The sequence below is a fragment of the Cyprinus carpio genome, chromosome B3 (genome assembly GCF_018340385.1).
Source record: "Cyprinus carpio isolate SPL01 chromosome B3, ASM1834038v1, whole genome shotgun sequence".
Lineage (NCBI taxonomy): Eukaryota > Metazoa > Chordata > Actinopteri > Cypriniformes > Cyprinidae > Cyprinus > Cyprinus carpio.
The window spans coordinates 34738015-34751721 of NC_056599.1; the positions used below are offsets into that span (position 1 = coordinate 34738015).

Sequence of the window (13707 nt, forward strand, 5' to 3'; positions counted from 1 at the left end):
AATCACTCCAAATTAAAGACTCCTCCCCAAATTCCATCAGCATGTTTCCTGCCACACCAGAGGAGACAAAACTTTGGATCATGTTTACTCAAACATTGATGGAGCTTACACCGCGACCCCCCTCCCCCACCTCGGACACAGTCTGATCACCTTTCTTTGTTTCTCACCCCTAAGTATTCACCCCTCATCAACCGTGTGAAGCCATCACTGAGGACCATCAAAATGTGGCCAACTGGAGCAGACGCTGTACTTCAGGACAGATTTCAATACACGGACTGGAGTATGTTTGCTTCTCAGGCTCCCTGTGGCTCTCACACGGACATTGATATCTATACCTCCTCTGTACTGAAGTACATCAACACCACCATTGACAGTGTTACAACAGAAAAAAAGATCAAAACATACCCTAATCAGAAGCCATGGGTAAAGGGTCTATTTTTTTGTATACAGACATAATAACAACAAAACTTTGTGCACTTATAAAATAAAGATAACAAACAAGGAGTGCTGTCTGCAGCCTTTGTCTGCGCTGATCTTCATTTACAAACGCGTCATTAAAATGAACTGTAATTTAGTGAATACTCAACACAGAGACATGAGAGAGATATCTATAGAAAGCCTGACATGTCTACTTTTAACGAGCTAAATGACTTTTATGCTTGCTTCAACAGCGACAGCAAGGTGACGGCCACCAAGATCACACACTCAGCAGACCACCAAACCCTCAAACTCACCTCCTCAGATGTCCACACTGCATTGAGCCAGATCAACGCACGCAAGGATGCTGGCCCAGATGGCATTCCTGGACGTGTGTTTAGGGCATGTGCAGAGCAGCTTGCAGGGGTCTTCACAGACATTTTCAACCTGTCCCTCACCCAAGCAACTGTGCCAACATGCTTTAAGTCCACATCCATTGTGCCAGTGCCGAAACACTCCTCCCCGATGTGCCTGAATGACTACCGCCCCGTACCACTCACACCTATTGTCATGAAGTGCTTCGAGCGATTGGTCCTAGCACACCTCAAAGGCTGCCTCCCACCCACACTTGGACCCACACCAATTTGCCTACCCTAGAAATAGAAGCACAGAGGATGCAGTATGCACAGTGCTGCACTCTATACTCACACAACTTGGACGATAACAACACATATGTATGGATGTTATTTGTTGACTTCAGCTCAGCATTTAACACTGTCATTCCCTCCAAGCCGACCACAAAACTTGGAGACCTGGACATTAACACCTCCCTCTGCAACTGGATTATGGACTTTCTGACCAACAGACCTCAGCATGGTAGGTCAGGCCACACCTGCTCCACCACCCACACACTCAACACCGGTGTACCACAGGGCTGTGTGCTGAGCCCATTCCTCTACTCCCTCTACACCCACGACTGCAAGCCTGTGCATGGATCCAACTCCATTATTAAGTTTGCAGATGACACCACGGTGATTGACCTCATCAGAAACAATGATGAGACTGCCTACAAGGAGGAGGTACAGCACCTGGCCGCATGGTGCGCTGACAACTACCTGCTCCTTAACACAAGCAAGACAAAGGAGCTCATTGTGGACTTCAGGAAGAAGAAAGGAAGCACGCATGACCCCATCCACATTAACGGGAAGGTTGTGGAATGTATCTCCAGCTTCAAGTTCCTGGGAACCACCATCTCGGAGGACCTGTCCTGGACTACACACACCTCCAACTTGGTCAAGAAGGCTCACCAGCGCCTCTTCTTCCTCAGGACACTGAAGAAGAACCAGCTGTCTTCAGCCATCCTGGTGAACATTTACCGGTGTGCGATCGAGAGTATCCTGACCAGTTGTATCACAGTCTGGTATGGGAACTGCTCAGTTGCTGACAGTAAGGCACTGCAGAGGGTGGTAAAAACCGCCCAACGCATCACAGGGACACCACTTCCTGCTATTGAGGACATCAGGCATGTGCACACATAGACATCAAAGGGTGCTTGAGCACCTGCCTTTTTCTTCCTCGAGAGAAAGTGCCCTTTTTTCTGGGGAGTTTTTTTTTTTTTTTTTTAATAAATTAATATATGTAGTATCGTGTGTGTGTTTCTGTTTGCGCACAGCTTTCTTGTTCAAACAAATAAAGAAACTAAATATCTGGGTCACGGGGCAGGAAATGTTGAGCTCTGTTGAGTTTCCGATTCCTTTCTCCCCCTCCGTGTCTCCGTGCAGCACAGCAGTGTAGCACACATTGATCGGCACATCACAGACAGACAGAGAGCCGCAGAAGTGAACCCTCCCTCCCTGTCCAGCTGTGTTTTTCTTGGTGTGGAGGTGAGTGGTGATGAACAACAGACTAAGGCAAATATAGTTAAAAAAATGTCTTGCTAACATCCATGACTCAGCTACCATGTATAAGTTAGCCAAAGTTTAGCTAAGACAATATATCATGGGCATACAGGCTAACTTAATGGAGAAACGACAGCTGAATACAGTAAAATTAATTACGTCATCAGAATCGCCACATTGATATGCAAATCAGGCGTTAAGTATAATGTGCTAATTTGTATACATTTGACACAAGGCATTGCAGATGAATAGGTTAAACAAAATAACTAAAGCCTATCACCACAGAACTTCCCCAGTTATTAGTTATTAACTTACATCAAGAGACTTTTCCCTTGAATTGTGAATTTTGGAAATGTCCTTTCCATTAGAGCAAAAGAAGACATGGAAGCAAAATAGACCAAAATCTCAAAATTGAACAGCACGTGAAGTGTCCTGCCTTAAAAAATAACTTCATAATTTTGATCTCCGGCTCCTCATCTAATAACTATCCATTCTATTAGTATGTTGTATGCTGATAGATTTTAACAACCCTTCCTCAAATGTGAAACAAAGTTCTTGTCACCATCAGTTTTTGTGTGTGTGCGTGCGCGTGTGTGTGTGTGCAGTAATGTAATTTAAACAACATTGAGAACTGATTATTTTGTAAACATCTGTTGAAAAATGAAACAACATGAAACAATTGGTTGTTTTTGAGGGAATTAAAATAAATTGGGAAGTCAGAGTTGTGTTAATATATTTAACGTTTTGTTTAGAAATAAATTGAAATAAATATGAGGAAGTGCCCTTTTTTCCACTTGAGCCCCTGCCCCTCAAAATGTCTGTGCACGTCACTGGAGGACATCCATAGAAAACGCTGAGCTCGCAGTATTCTTAAGGACTCCTCTCACCCTGACCATAGACTGTTTAACCTCCTGCCCTCTCGGAGGCGCTTCAGGAGCCTCTGGACAAGGACCAGCAGTTAAGGAACAGCCTTTTCCCTACAGCTATCTCCTTACTGAATTCCGCCCTCTGACATGACAACACACACACACACCAAACACACAGACTCCTCACCCCTCCTCATCACTACATCTGGTTAACAAACATACAAAACAGTTCACTTGTTATTACTTGCACTACTGTTTGTTCATCCCAGAATACTGAATGATCCATTTGCACACTGGAATATTTTTCTATGCACTTTTTACTCTCCATTGCACTAGTGTAAATAATGTTCATATTATTTACACTAGTGCATAGTTTTTGCTTATAGTGTACATACACTTATTACATAATCCATCTGTATAGTATGTTCATAGTACACCTATCTGTATATCATGCTGATAGTATTTAAAATCTGTAAATTATGTCCATAGTACTGCCTTATTTGTAAATTTATTGTACATTTGTAAACATATTGTAGACACTGTATATCCTGTACTTACTGCTTATTGCAACTTCTGGTTAGATGCTAACGGCATTTCGTTGCCTTGTACCTTACATGTGCAATGACAATAAAGTTGAATCTAATCTAATCTAATCATATGTCAAAAGATCAAGGGAATTTTGGTTTATCGGTACATGACCACTTTAATTGTTTCAAGAGTAAAACTGCCTTCTTTTTTTTGCTCCTTCATTATGGAACAAGCTGCAGAGTATTGTAAAGAAACACTTCACTCTTTAAAAAATGTCTTAAGGTCTAATCTAAAGGAAATGTACTTATTTTAATTTTTTGATCTGTCACTACATGAGTGCAGGGCAAAATTTAGTCTTATGTGTGTTTGTAATTTCTTTTTTTATGTGATTTTTGTGCTGCCATTTTTGCCAGGACTCCCTGGAAGAAGAGATTTTACATCTCAGTGGGACTATCCTGCTAAACTAAAGGATAAATAAATAAAAATAAAATAAAATAAAATAAAATAATATATATTTAACAGTGATAATTTTGATAACTTTTTCACTAGCAACTGTGCTACTATTCCATTTCATACAATAAGTATGTAAACACATTGACCACTGACCATCAGATAATTGTTTATTTTGTTTGTATCATATCTTATTAATGACCTACAAATGTGAACAAATGTATAGACAAATATGTTTAAATGACATTCACTCAAATGATGAAGACTCCAGTCAAATCAGTAGCCTAATAAATGATTGTAATTTTTCATGGAGCAAGTGGAATTAAATAATTCTCTAAGACTGAAGCATAGAATTGTATTATTATTATTATTATTATTATTATTATTATTCTTGTTGTTGTTGTTCATCACGATAAATCATGATAAACACTATGATAAGACTGAAGCTGAAAACCTTTGTCACATACAGAGCTAACAGAATGATTGTTTCCTGTCAACTTACTTGAGTTTGCCCAGATGTTTGAGCTGTTTGAGCAGCTTCACTCCTGATTCTCCTGGGTGATTGTAGCTCAGGTCCAGCTCTCTCAGGTGTGAGGGATTTGAACTCAAAGCTGATGCCAGAGCAGCACAACCTTCTTCTGTCACCAAACACTGAGATAATCTACAACAGAATGTGTTCATGTTAGTGTGCTCCATTTTTAGAAATGTACTGTATAACTATAGCTGTGGGTTATTGTGACATGATTGTGAGTATGATTACAGCATTACATTTTTCCCCCTTTGCATTAAAGGTTACTACTTACAATGTGCTTTGAAGCACTGAGCATTATAGCCAATCACAGACATGGCTAATAAACGCAACGGCCAATCAAAGGCTTTTAAACTGATCACTGTGCCAAAGATGTGTTTAGCGTTATATGCACTTGTAATATTTCATTAAAACATTAATTCCTTCCCCACTGCAATGACATCTCTTCTCTGATGACGTGTGCTCCAACAGGAGGGCATAACAAGAAAATCAAGTCCCGCCCAACATTTACAAAAACATAAATGTCCCTATTTGTGGACCACAAAACCAGTCATAAGGGTCATTTTTAATTGATATTTATAAATGTAATCTGAAAGCTGTATAAATAAGCTTTCCATTTTTGTGTGGTTTGTTAGGATAGGACAATATTTGGCTGAGATATAACTAGCCTATTTGAAAATCTAGAATCTAAAAAAATAAATAAATAATATAATACTGAGAAAAAAAATCGCCTTTAAAGTTGTCCGAATTACGTTCTTAGCAATGAATATTACTAATCAAAAATTACGTTTTGATATATTAAAAATCGCGAAATTTACAAATTATCTTCAAGGAACATGATCTTTACTTAATATCCTAATCATGTTTTTTTTATTTTTTTTTTTTGCATAAAAGAAAGACTTATAATTTTGACACATAAAATACAATGTATTTTTGGCTTTTGCTACAAATTTACCTGTGATACTTAAGGCTGGTTTTGTGGTCCAGGGTCACATTTGTGTGAGAGTGTGTGTATATATGTAAAAAAAAATAAAAAAAAAATAAATAAATAAAAAAAATTGCAAAGAGAGAATATGGTCGTGCTGCAGAGCAGGTGTGGACTTAACATTTAAGCGAGGTAAGTGGCCACTTAGGGCCCCATCTGATACTGGTGAAACATATTTGCAGCATTTAGAAATGTAGCAGACATATCTGTTGATTTCTTGATCGCAATAACCAGAATTAAGTTTCAATCAAGAAGTTGACAAAATGCAGAGTTTTTGTCAAGTGCTGAGCTCTACAAGCTCAGGAATCCTCTCATTATAAAGTGTAGAAACGATGCAATTAAGACATCCATTGTGCTGTGTAGAGAGCTTATTAATGGAATGTTGTGAGATCGCAATGAACTGAAGTGAGTGACAGCTTTTAGTGATTATATGAGGGAGCGCTCTTTATGCACATTCCAGGCTGTATAATACTCTGAATGTCTCAGAACAGAGATATTCACCTCAGTAAAAAGAAAGTATTGTGTTTCAAGTCAGTGAATGAGTGAGCAGGATGATTTTCACATCATTTTGAAGTAAATAGTCTAGCCTACAAGACTGATTACTCAAAAGTCTTATTCAGAACTATTCAGTATGGGTTTTATGGCCTGATTTCAGCTGATTTTCAGCTACGCAAAGCCGACCTCCATATGTCCTCAGCCCAAAGCTGCTTCTGTGTACAACAGTGAACGCAAGCTACATTAAAGTGATTATTACGCTTTGAATATGGATATTTTTCTTGCAAAATGCATTGATTTGCTACAGAAGGCCTTTTTTCTTTGTTATATATATATAATAATAATATACACTCCATACACCATAAAAAAACAAAACCCACCCCACAAAAAACAGGTTTTTAACATCTTTGCAAATTTATTAATAGTTGAAATGTAGCTCAGGAGCATTCATTTTGCTTGTAGATGTTACTACATTTCAAGTGAAGTTAACCTGTGGCAAATTTAATTGAATTGGTATGATTTGGAAAGGCACACACCCCTTAATAAAAGGTCTAACAGCTGATAATGCATATCAAAGAGAAAAAAAAGTGCTGAGGTCAAAAGAACTGCCTGTAGAGCTCAGAAACAAGTTCTTACCTGGGGAAGAGTTCAGAACAGAAAATTCTGCTTCACTGAAGAGTCACAGAAGCATGCAGTCTCTGTTACCCTTTATTGAATAAGTTTGAAACAACCAGGACTCTTCCTAGAGCTGACCTCCTGGCCAAACTGAGCAACTGATGGAGAAGGGCTTTAGTTAGTGTGGTGACCATAACCTGATGGTCACTCTAGTTGAGCTCCGGAATTATATGTGGAGATAGAAGAAATCTACAGAAGGACAAACATCACTGCAACACTCCACCGATCTGGGCTTTATGGTGGTGTGGCCAAACTCAATCCTCTCTTCAGTCAAGACACATGAAAACACACTTGGAAAAAGTTACAAAAAAATCACCTAAGCGACCCTCAGACTCTGACAAACAAGATTATCTGGTCTGATGAACCTCAATTCTAAGCATCACGTTTGAATGAATCCAGCTCTGCTCATCACCTGCACAGAACCATCCCAAAAGTAAAGTGTGCTGGAAGCAGCCGCATGCTGTGGGGCTGTTTTCCAGCGGCAGGGACTGAGGCACTCGTCAAAGTAGAAGGAACGCTCAGTGCAGCAAAATATAGAGATGGCCTTGAAACCCAGTCCAGAGCATTCAGAATCTCAGACTGGGCATAAGGTTAATCTTCCAACAGGATACTGACCATAAGCTCAAAGAAAGGGTAGCTTATAGACAACTCTGTGAATGTCCTTGAGTGGCCCAGCCACAGCCTGAGCTTGAACCCAATCAAATATTTCTGAAGAAATCTGAAAATGTGCATCTTCCCCGCTCCAACCTGAGCTTGAGAGGTGAAGAGATGAGAAGAATGGCAGATAATTGCCAAATGCTGATGAGCAAAGCTTGTTGCATCAAACAAATAAGACTTGAGACTGTAAAGGTGCCTCAGATAAATATTTCGTTAAATGTTTATGTGCTTATGTTGTTTAATTATACAAATAAGACTTGAGACTGTAAAGGTGCCTCAGGTGACCAATTCTGTTTTTGCTTTGTCAGTATGGTGTATGAATTGTAGATTGATGTGGGAAAAAAGTAATTTAAAGCAGTTTAACATAAGGCATCAACATAATAAAATGTGATAAAAAATGAAGGGGTATGAATACTTTCGCAAGGCACTGTATAAATATATATATATATATAATATATATTACATATATATATTGTATTAATATATAATATGACTCTGGTGAGTAGGTCACACATGCACTGATAGAACTGAAGTAAGCTAACCCTGATACATAACCTACTCCGGAGCAGGTTATGTTCAGAGAGTAAGCTGCTATGATTACTTACCCTGAAAGTTACCTCCATTTTTGGAACTGAAAGTTGAGTTTATCCTCTTACTTACCTTAAACATTCCTGGGTATGTCACATAACCTGATTTTTGGTGTACCCCCGAGATGTGTTTTTAACTGCTGCTTTCACACCGCTGTCAGTTTTTGTTGTGTTTATTATGTTAAAACATGTTTAACACATTGATTTTTATGCAATTAATTATTATTTAATTACAAAATTAGAGGTATAATCTCTCTCATACACACACTATTATTAAAATATAAATCAATATGAATCACGAACCTCAGTATGTTGAGTTGATTTGGATTGTTCAGTACAGCAGCGAGTAGCTTCACTCCTGAATCCTGCAGATGATTGTTACTCAGGTCCAGCTCTCTCAGGTGTGAAAGGTTTTGAACTCAGAGCTGATATCAGAGCAGCACAACCTTCCTCTTTCAGCAGACAGCCCAGATAATCTACAACAACAATAATAATGTACATGTGTTTAATTAGTTTTCTTTTTATTGATTGACAGCATATATACACACACACACACATATACACACACACACACACATATACATATATACATATATATATATATATATATATATATATATATATATATATATATATATACAGTGGGTACGGAAAGTATTCAGACCCCCTTAAATTTTTCACTCTTGTTATTTTGCAGCCATTTGCTAAAATCATTTAAGTTAATTTTTTTCCTCAATGTACACACAGCACCCCATATTGACAGGAAAAAAACAGAGAATTGTTGACATTTTTGCAGTTTTATTAAAAAAAAGAAAAACTGAATTATATGGTGGTAATTATTATTAAGATTTTTTGTTGTGATAATATTTTTTTTTAAGGTGCTGTCCATTTCTTCTGATCATCCTTGAGATGGTTTCTACACCTTCATTTGAGTTCAGCTGTGTTCGATTATACTGATTGGACTTGATTAGGAAAGCCAGACACCTGTCTATATAAGACCTTACAGCTCACAGTGCATGTCAGAGCAAATGAGAATCATGAGGTCAAAGGAACTGCCTGAAGAGCTCAGAGACATAATTGTGGCAAGGCACAGATCTTGCAAAGGTTACAAAAAAGGTCTACTGCACTTAAGGTTCCTAAGAGCACAGTGGCCTCCATAATCCTTAAATGGAAGACGTTTGGGATATTCGTTTGTAAGGCCTCATGCACCAAACCGAGATGTCCATACCGTGACGGTATGAATACATGTATCATTCCACCCCTAATATATATATTATTTTAAAATAGTGCAGACTATAAACATTTTCACTTTTTGCCTAAAACTTTTCTATCCAACTGTATAGAGCAGTTAGATTTGAAGTAGGCTGATGAAGGGAAAAACAGAACAGTTTCCCAAAATATTTTCCTCATAAACTTGCTTGACAGGGCATCTGTAATTATTAAAATCACAAAATTAATCAGTATGTAACACAAACCTCAGTATGTTGAGTTGACAGATTAGACTCTTCAGTCCAGCAGCGAGCAGTTTCCCTCCTGAATCCTGCAGATGATTGTTACTCAGGTCCAGCTCTCTCAGGTGTGAAAGGTTTGAACTCAGAGCTGATATCAGAGCAGCACAACCTTCCTCTTTCAGCAGACAGCCAGATAATCTACAACAACAATAATAATGTACATGTGTTTAATTAGTTTTCTTTTTATTGATTGACAGCATATATACACACACACACACATACACACACACACACATATATACATACATATACATATATTATATATATATATATATAGTTCAATGACTATGAAGGTTGTTTCATTGGCATATTCAGACCCCCTTAAATTTTTCACTCTTTGTTATATTGCATCCATTTGCTAAAATTAAGTTAATTTTTTTCCTCAATGTACACACAGCACCCCATATTGACAGAAAAACACAGAATTGTTGACATTTTTGCAGATTTATTAAAAAAGAAAAACTGAAATATCACATGGTCCTAAGTATTCAGACCCTTTGCTGTGACACTCCTATATTTAACTCAGGTGCTGTCCATTTCTTCTGATCATCCTTGAGATGGTTCTACACCTTCATTTGAGTCCAGCTTGTGTTTGATTATACTGATTGGACTTGATTAGGAAAGCCACACACCTTTCTATATAAGACCTTACAGCTCACAGTGCATGTCAGAGCAGATGAGAATCATGAGGTCAAAGGAACTGCCTGAAGAGATCAGAGACAGAGTTGTGGCAAGGCACAGATCTGGCCAAGGTTACAAAAAAAATTCTACTGCACTTAAGGTTCCTAAGAGCACAGTGGCCTCCATAATCCTTAAATGGAAGACGTTTGGGATATTCGTTTGTAAGGCCTCATGCACCAAACCGAGATGTCCAATACCGTGACGGTATGAATACATGTATCATTCCACCCCTAATATATATATTATTTTAAAATAGTGCAGACTATAAACATTTTCACTTTTTGCCTAAAACTTTTCTATCCAACTGTATAGAGCAGTTAGATTTGAAGTAGGCTGATGAAGGGAAAAAACAGAACAGTTTCCCAAAATATTTTCCTCATAAAACTTGCTTGACAGGGCATCTGTAATTATTAAAAATCACAAAAATTAATCAGTATTGTAACACAAACCTCAGTATGTTGAGTTGACAGATTAGACTCTTCAGTCCAGCAGCGAGCAGTTTCCCTCCTGAATCCTGCAGATGATTGTTACTCAGGTCCAGCTCTCTCAGGTGTGAAAGGTTTGAACTCAGAGCTGATGTCAGAGCAACACAACCTTCCTCTTTCACCAAACAGCCAGATAATCTACAACAACAATAATAATAATAATAATATTAGTGTGCTTAATTTTAGTCAGAGATGCTTTAGATCTTATTTCTGGCATTTTTCAACAGCAGTAGGAATGTGGTGTGTGTGTGCGTGTGTGTGTGTGTGCACCTACTTAACCTTATTTGGGGGACAAATGTATACCCAGAAGTGAGTTAAAATTGAAATAAAAAGATAAAAAGAAAAAAAATTGAAAGAAATACTCAAGGAAAATAAATAAATACATTTATGGACATTGACAGAAGTGAAATGTAGAGTAATTAATGGAGAAAAAAATAGGCCTATATATATGTACTGGGGGGATGCTGAAGTCTATGTTACGATATGAAGGCATTTACTCAGGAACTGCTCTGAACGATTCACTAAAGAACATTTACTCAAATTAATATGCTAATAAATTAATTAGCTTGAGATTTTTAACAAGGTAATTTTCTGTAAAATATATTCATTTGGGAATGAAGATGATGCATGTTTTAATCTACAACATAAACGACTTAAAAAAAAAATCTGCTTGTATTCCTGGGAACCTTGTGTCACTATTTTGGGTGACCCAACAAAAACAAATTAGCATATTTTTAAAATATTTCTGTGTGCATTGAAGCCTATCCAAACGTGAGTAGGATTAATAAAATGAAACTAAATGAGTACATTTTGATGACAAACTTTGCTGTGACAAGGCCTTGTTTGAAAGTTTTAAATGGGTCATCAACTCCCTCTGTTTTTATATTTACTACTGTTCTCTGAGGTCCACTTATAATGTTATCAAGATTTTTACATCAAAAAATATCATAATTTAGAAGTAATAGGCTATTTTCTGTACTGTTCTGCCCCTCATCAGAAAGCTCTGTTAGAATAGGTGTGGAGGATTGTAGACTCGGAAATAAATGCCCACCGCTATGATTTGCTAATAGTTGTGTATGTTTGCCAGTCTGCGTCCTTCACAGATGCACGCTGCTGTGATTTAGGTTAAACATGCAGAACAGTTTCCCAAAATGTTTTGCTCTTAAACTTTTTTTTGACAGGGTGTCTATAATTATTAAAACCACAAAATTAATAATTGCGAAACACAAACCTGAGTATATTGAGTTGACAGTTTGGACTTTTCAGTCCAGCAGCTAGCAGCTTCCCTCCTGAATCCTGCAGATGATTGTTACTCAGGTCCAGCTCTCTCAGGGGGGAGTTTGATGATTGTAGAGCTGAAGCCACAATTTCACAGTGCTGACCAGTGAGATTACAGCCTGCCAAACTAAAAACAGCAAGGACTCTGTTTAAACGGCATGCTGGTGTGCTGATGTCCCCACCAGACTGAAATATTTGAAAGACTTGCTTAGTTCAGTGCTTCTCAAACCTGTCCTGGGGACCCTAAGTCTTTGTTAGTTTTGTGTTTTTAATAATTGTTACCGTTTATGTTCATTTTGGGTGTTTGATTATCTACTAATGAGCTGATGAGTTAAATCAGATGTGTTGGATGAGGGAGACATCCAGAATGTGCAGTGCTGCGGTACTCAGGGCAGGTTTGAGAAGCACTGCCTTAGTTAACAAACTTTACCATATATCTACTAATGAGTTTAACATTCACTCTCTGGTCGGTTTCAAAAAAAAAAAAAACAAAAAAAAATATCCAAAAAATTAAAACAAGTACATGACATAATTAAAAGTACATTATGTACATCATATCTGTAAAATTTATACATTTAAACACTGGGATTAAATGAGGGTATTTGGTTAGGGTTAGAGATAAACTCAGCAGGACACTGGCCCTCCAGGACTGGAGATGATAATATGATGAGTTACTTTATTACATAAATGAAATATATTGACTAAAATCACAAAAATCACAAAACACAAACCCCAATAAAACATATCAAACTTCCATCACAACTTATGTTAAATATAATTGTGTTCAGCTTTTCACACTTACAAAGCTTTTCTGCAGTTCCTCACAGCAGGTAACAGTCTCCATCTGCCCTCTCTAGTGTTGATATTGTACTGTTTAATATCAAACTCATCCAGCACCTCCTCTGACATCAGGATTATGTTTGCCAAAGTTGAGCATTGTGCAAGAGAGAGCTTTTTTCTTTTTGTTTTAGAGTTTAAAAGTGCCTGCATTTCTTTAAGAACAGAGTTATCCTTCATCTCAATCAAGCAGTGTGACAGATTCATCCACCTTTCAGGGCTGACATTGTTTTTCTGACTTCGTTTGAGGTTTTGGATTATTTTCTTGATGCTCTCTGGGTTGTTCTCTGTGTGTATCAGTACATCCTGTAAGAGTCTCTGATTGGACTCCAGTGAGACGCCATGAAGAAACCTAAGGAAAAGATCCAAATGTCCATTTTTACTCTTTAAAGATTTAGTCATTGCTCCCTTCAGAAACGTATTCAGAGGAACATCCTCACACTGATTTCTGAACTTTCCTGTCAGGAACATTTTCAGAACCTCACTGTTTTTGTGTAAATAGCAGTAAAACACATACAGTGCTGCAAAAAACTCCTGAAAGCGCAGATGTACAAAACTGTAAACCTTTCTCTGATAAATCACAGATTCCTCTCTAAAGATCTCAGTGCAGATCCCAGAATACACTGAGGATCAGTGACGTCTATACCGCTTCTCTCCTCTCAGGTCCTCCTCATAAAACATCACATTGCCCTTCATCAGCTGACTGAAAGCCAGTTCAGCAAGTTTTCAGAATCACTTCTCTGTTGGACTGCAGGAGTTTCTCTGGATTTTCTCTCTTCATACTTCTGGTTCCTCATATTTGTTTTGATGAGCAGGAAAGTAGATGTA

At 37.8% G+C, this 13707-nt stretch overlaps 1 protein-coding gene across 2 annotated transcripts in view; it reads right to left on the reverse strand.

Annotated features, from left to right (window-relative positions):
• The window catches only part of LOC122136758 (NACHT, LRR and PYD domains-containing protein 12-like), a 29762-nt gene extending 16260 nt beyond the window's left edge, over positions 1-13502 (reverse strand). Inside the window, exons 1-4 of one of the 2 annotated variants that reach the window (XM_042721313.1) lie at positions 12845-13502; positions 11996-12169; positions 10729-10902; positions 4662-4820 (exon numbers count right to left, since the gene is read on the reverse strand). In XM_042721313.1, coding sequence (XP_042577247.1) covers positions 4662-4820; positions 10729-10902; positions 11996-12169; positions 12845-13350 — 1013 coding nt within the window. In that variant the 5' untranslated portion in view covers positions 13351-13502. Of the gene's footprint in view, positions 1-4661; positions 4821-9525; positions 9737-10728; positions 10903-11995; positions 12170-12844 lie in introns of those variants that run through there. The other variant, XM_042721314.1, reaches the window with a different exon arrangement.
• Between the last annotated feature and the right edge of the window lie 205 nt (positions 13503-13707).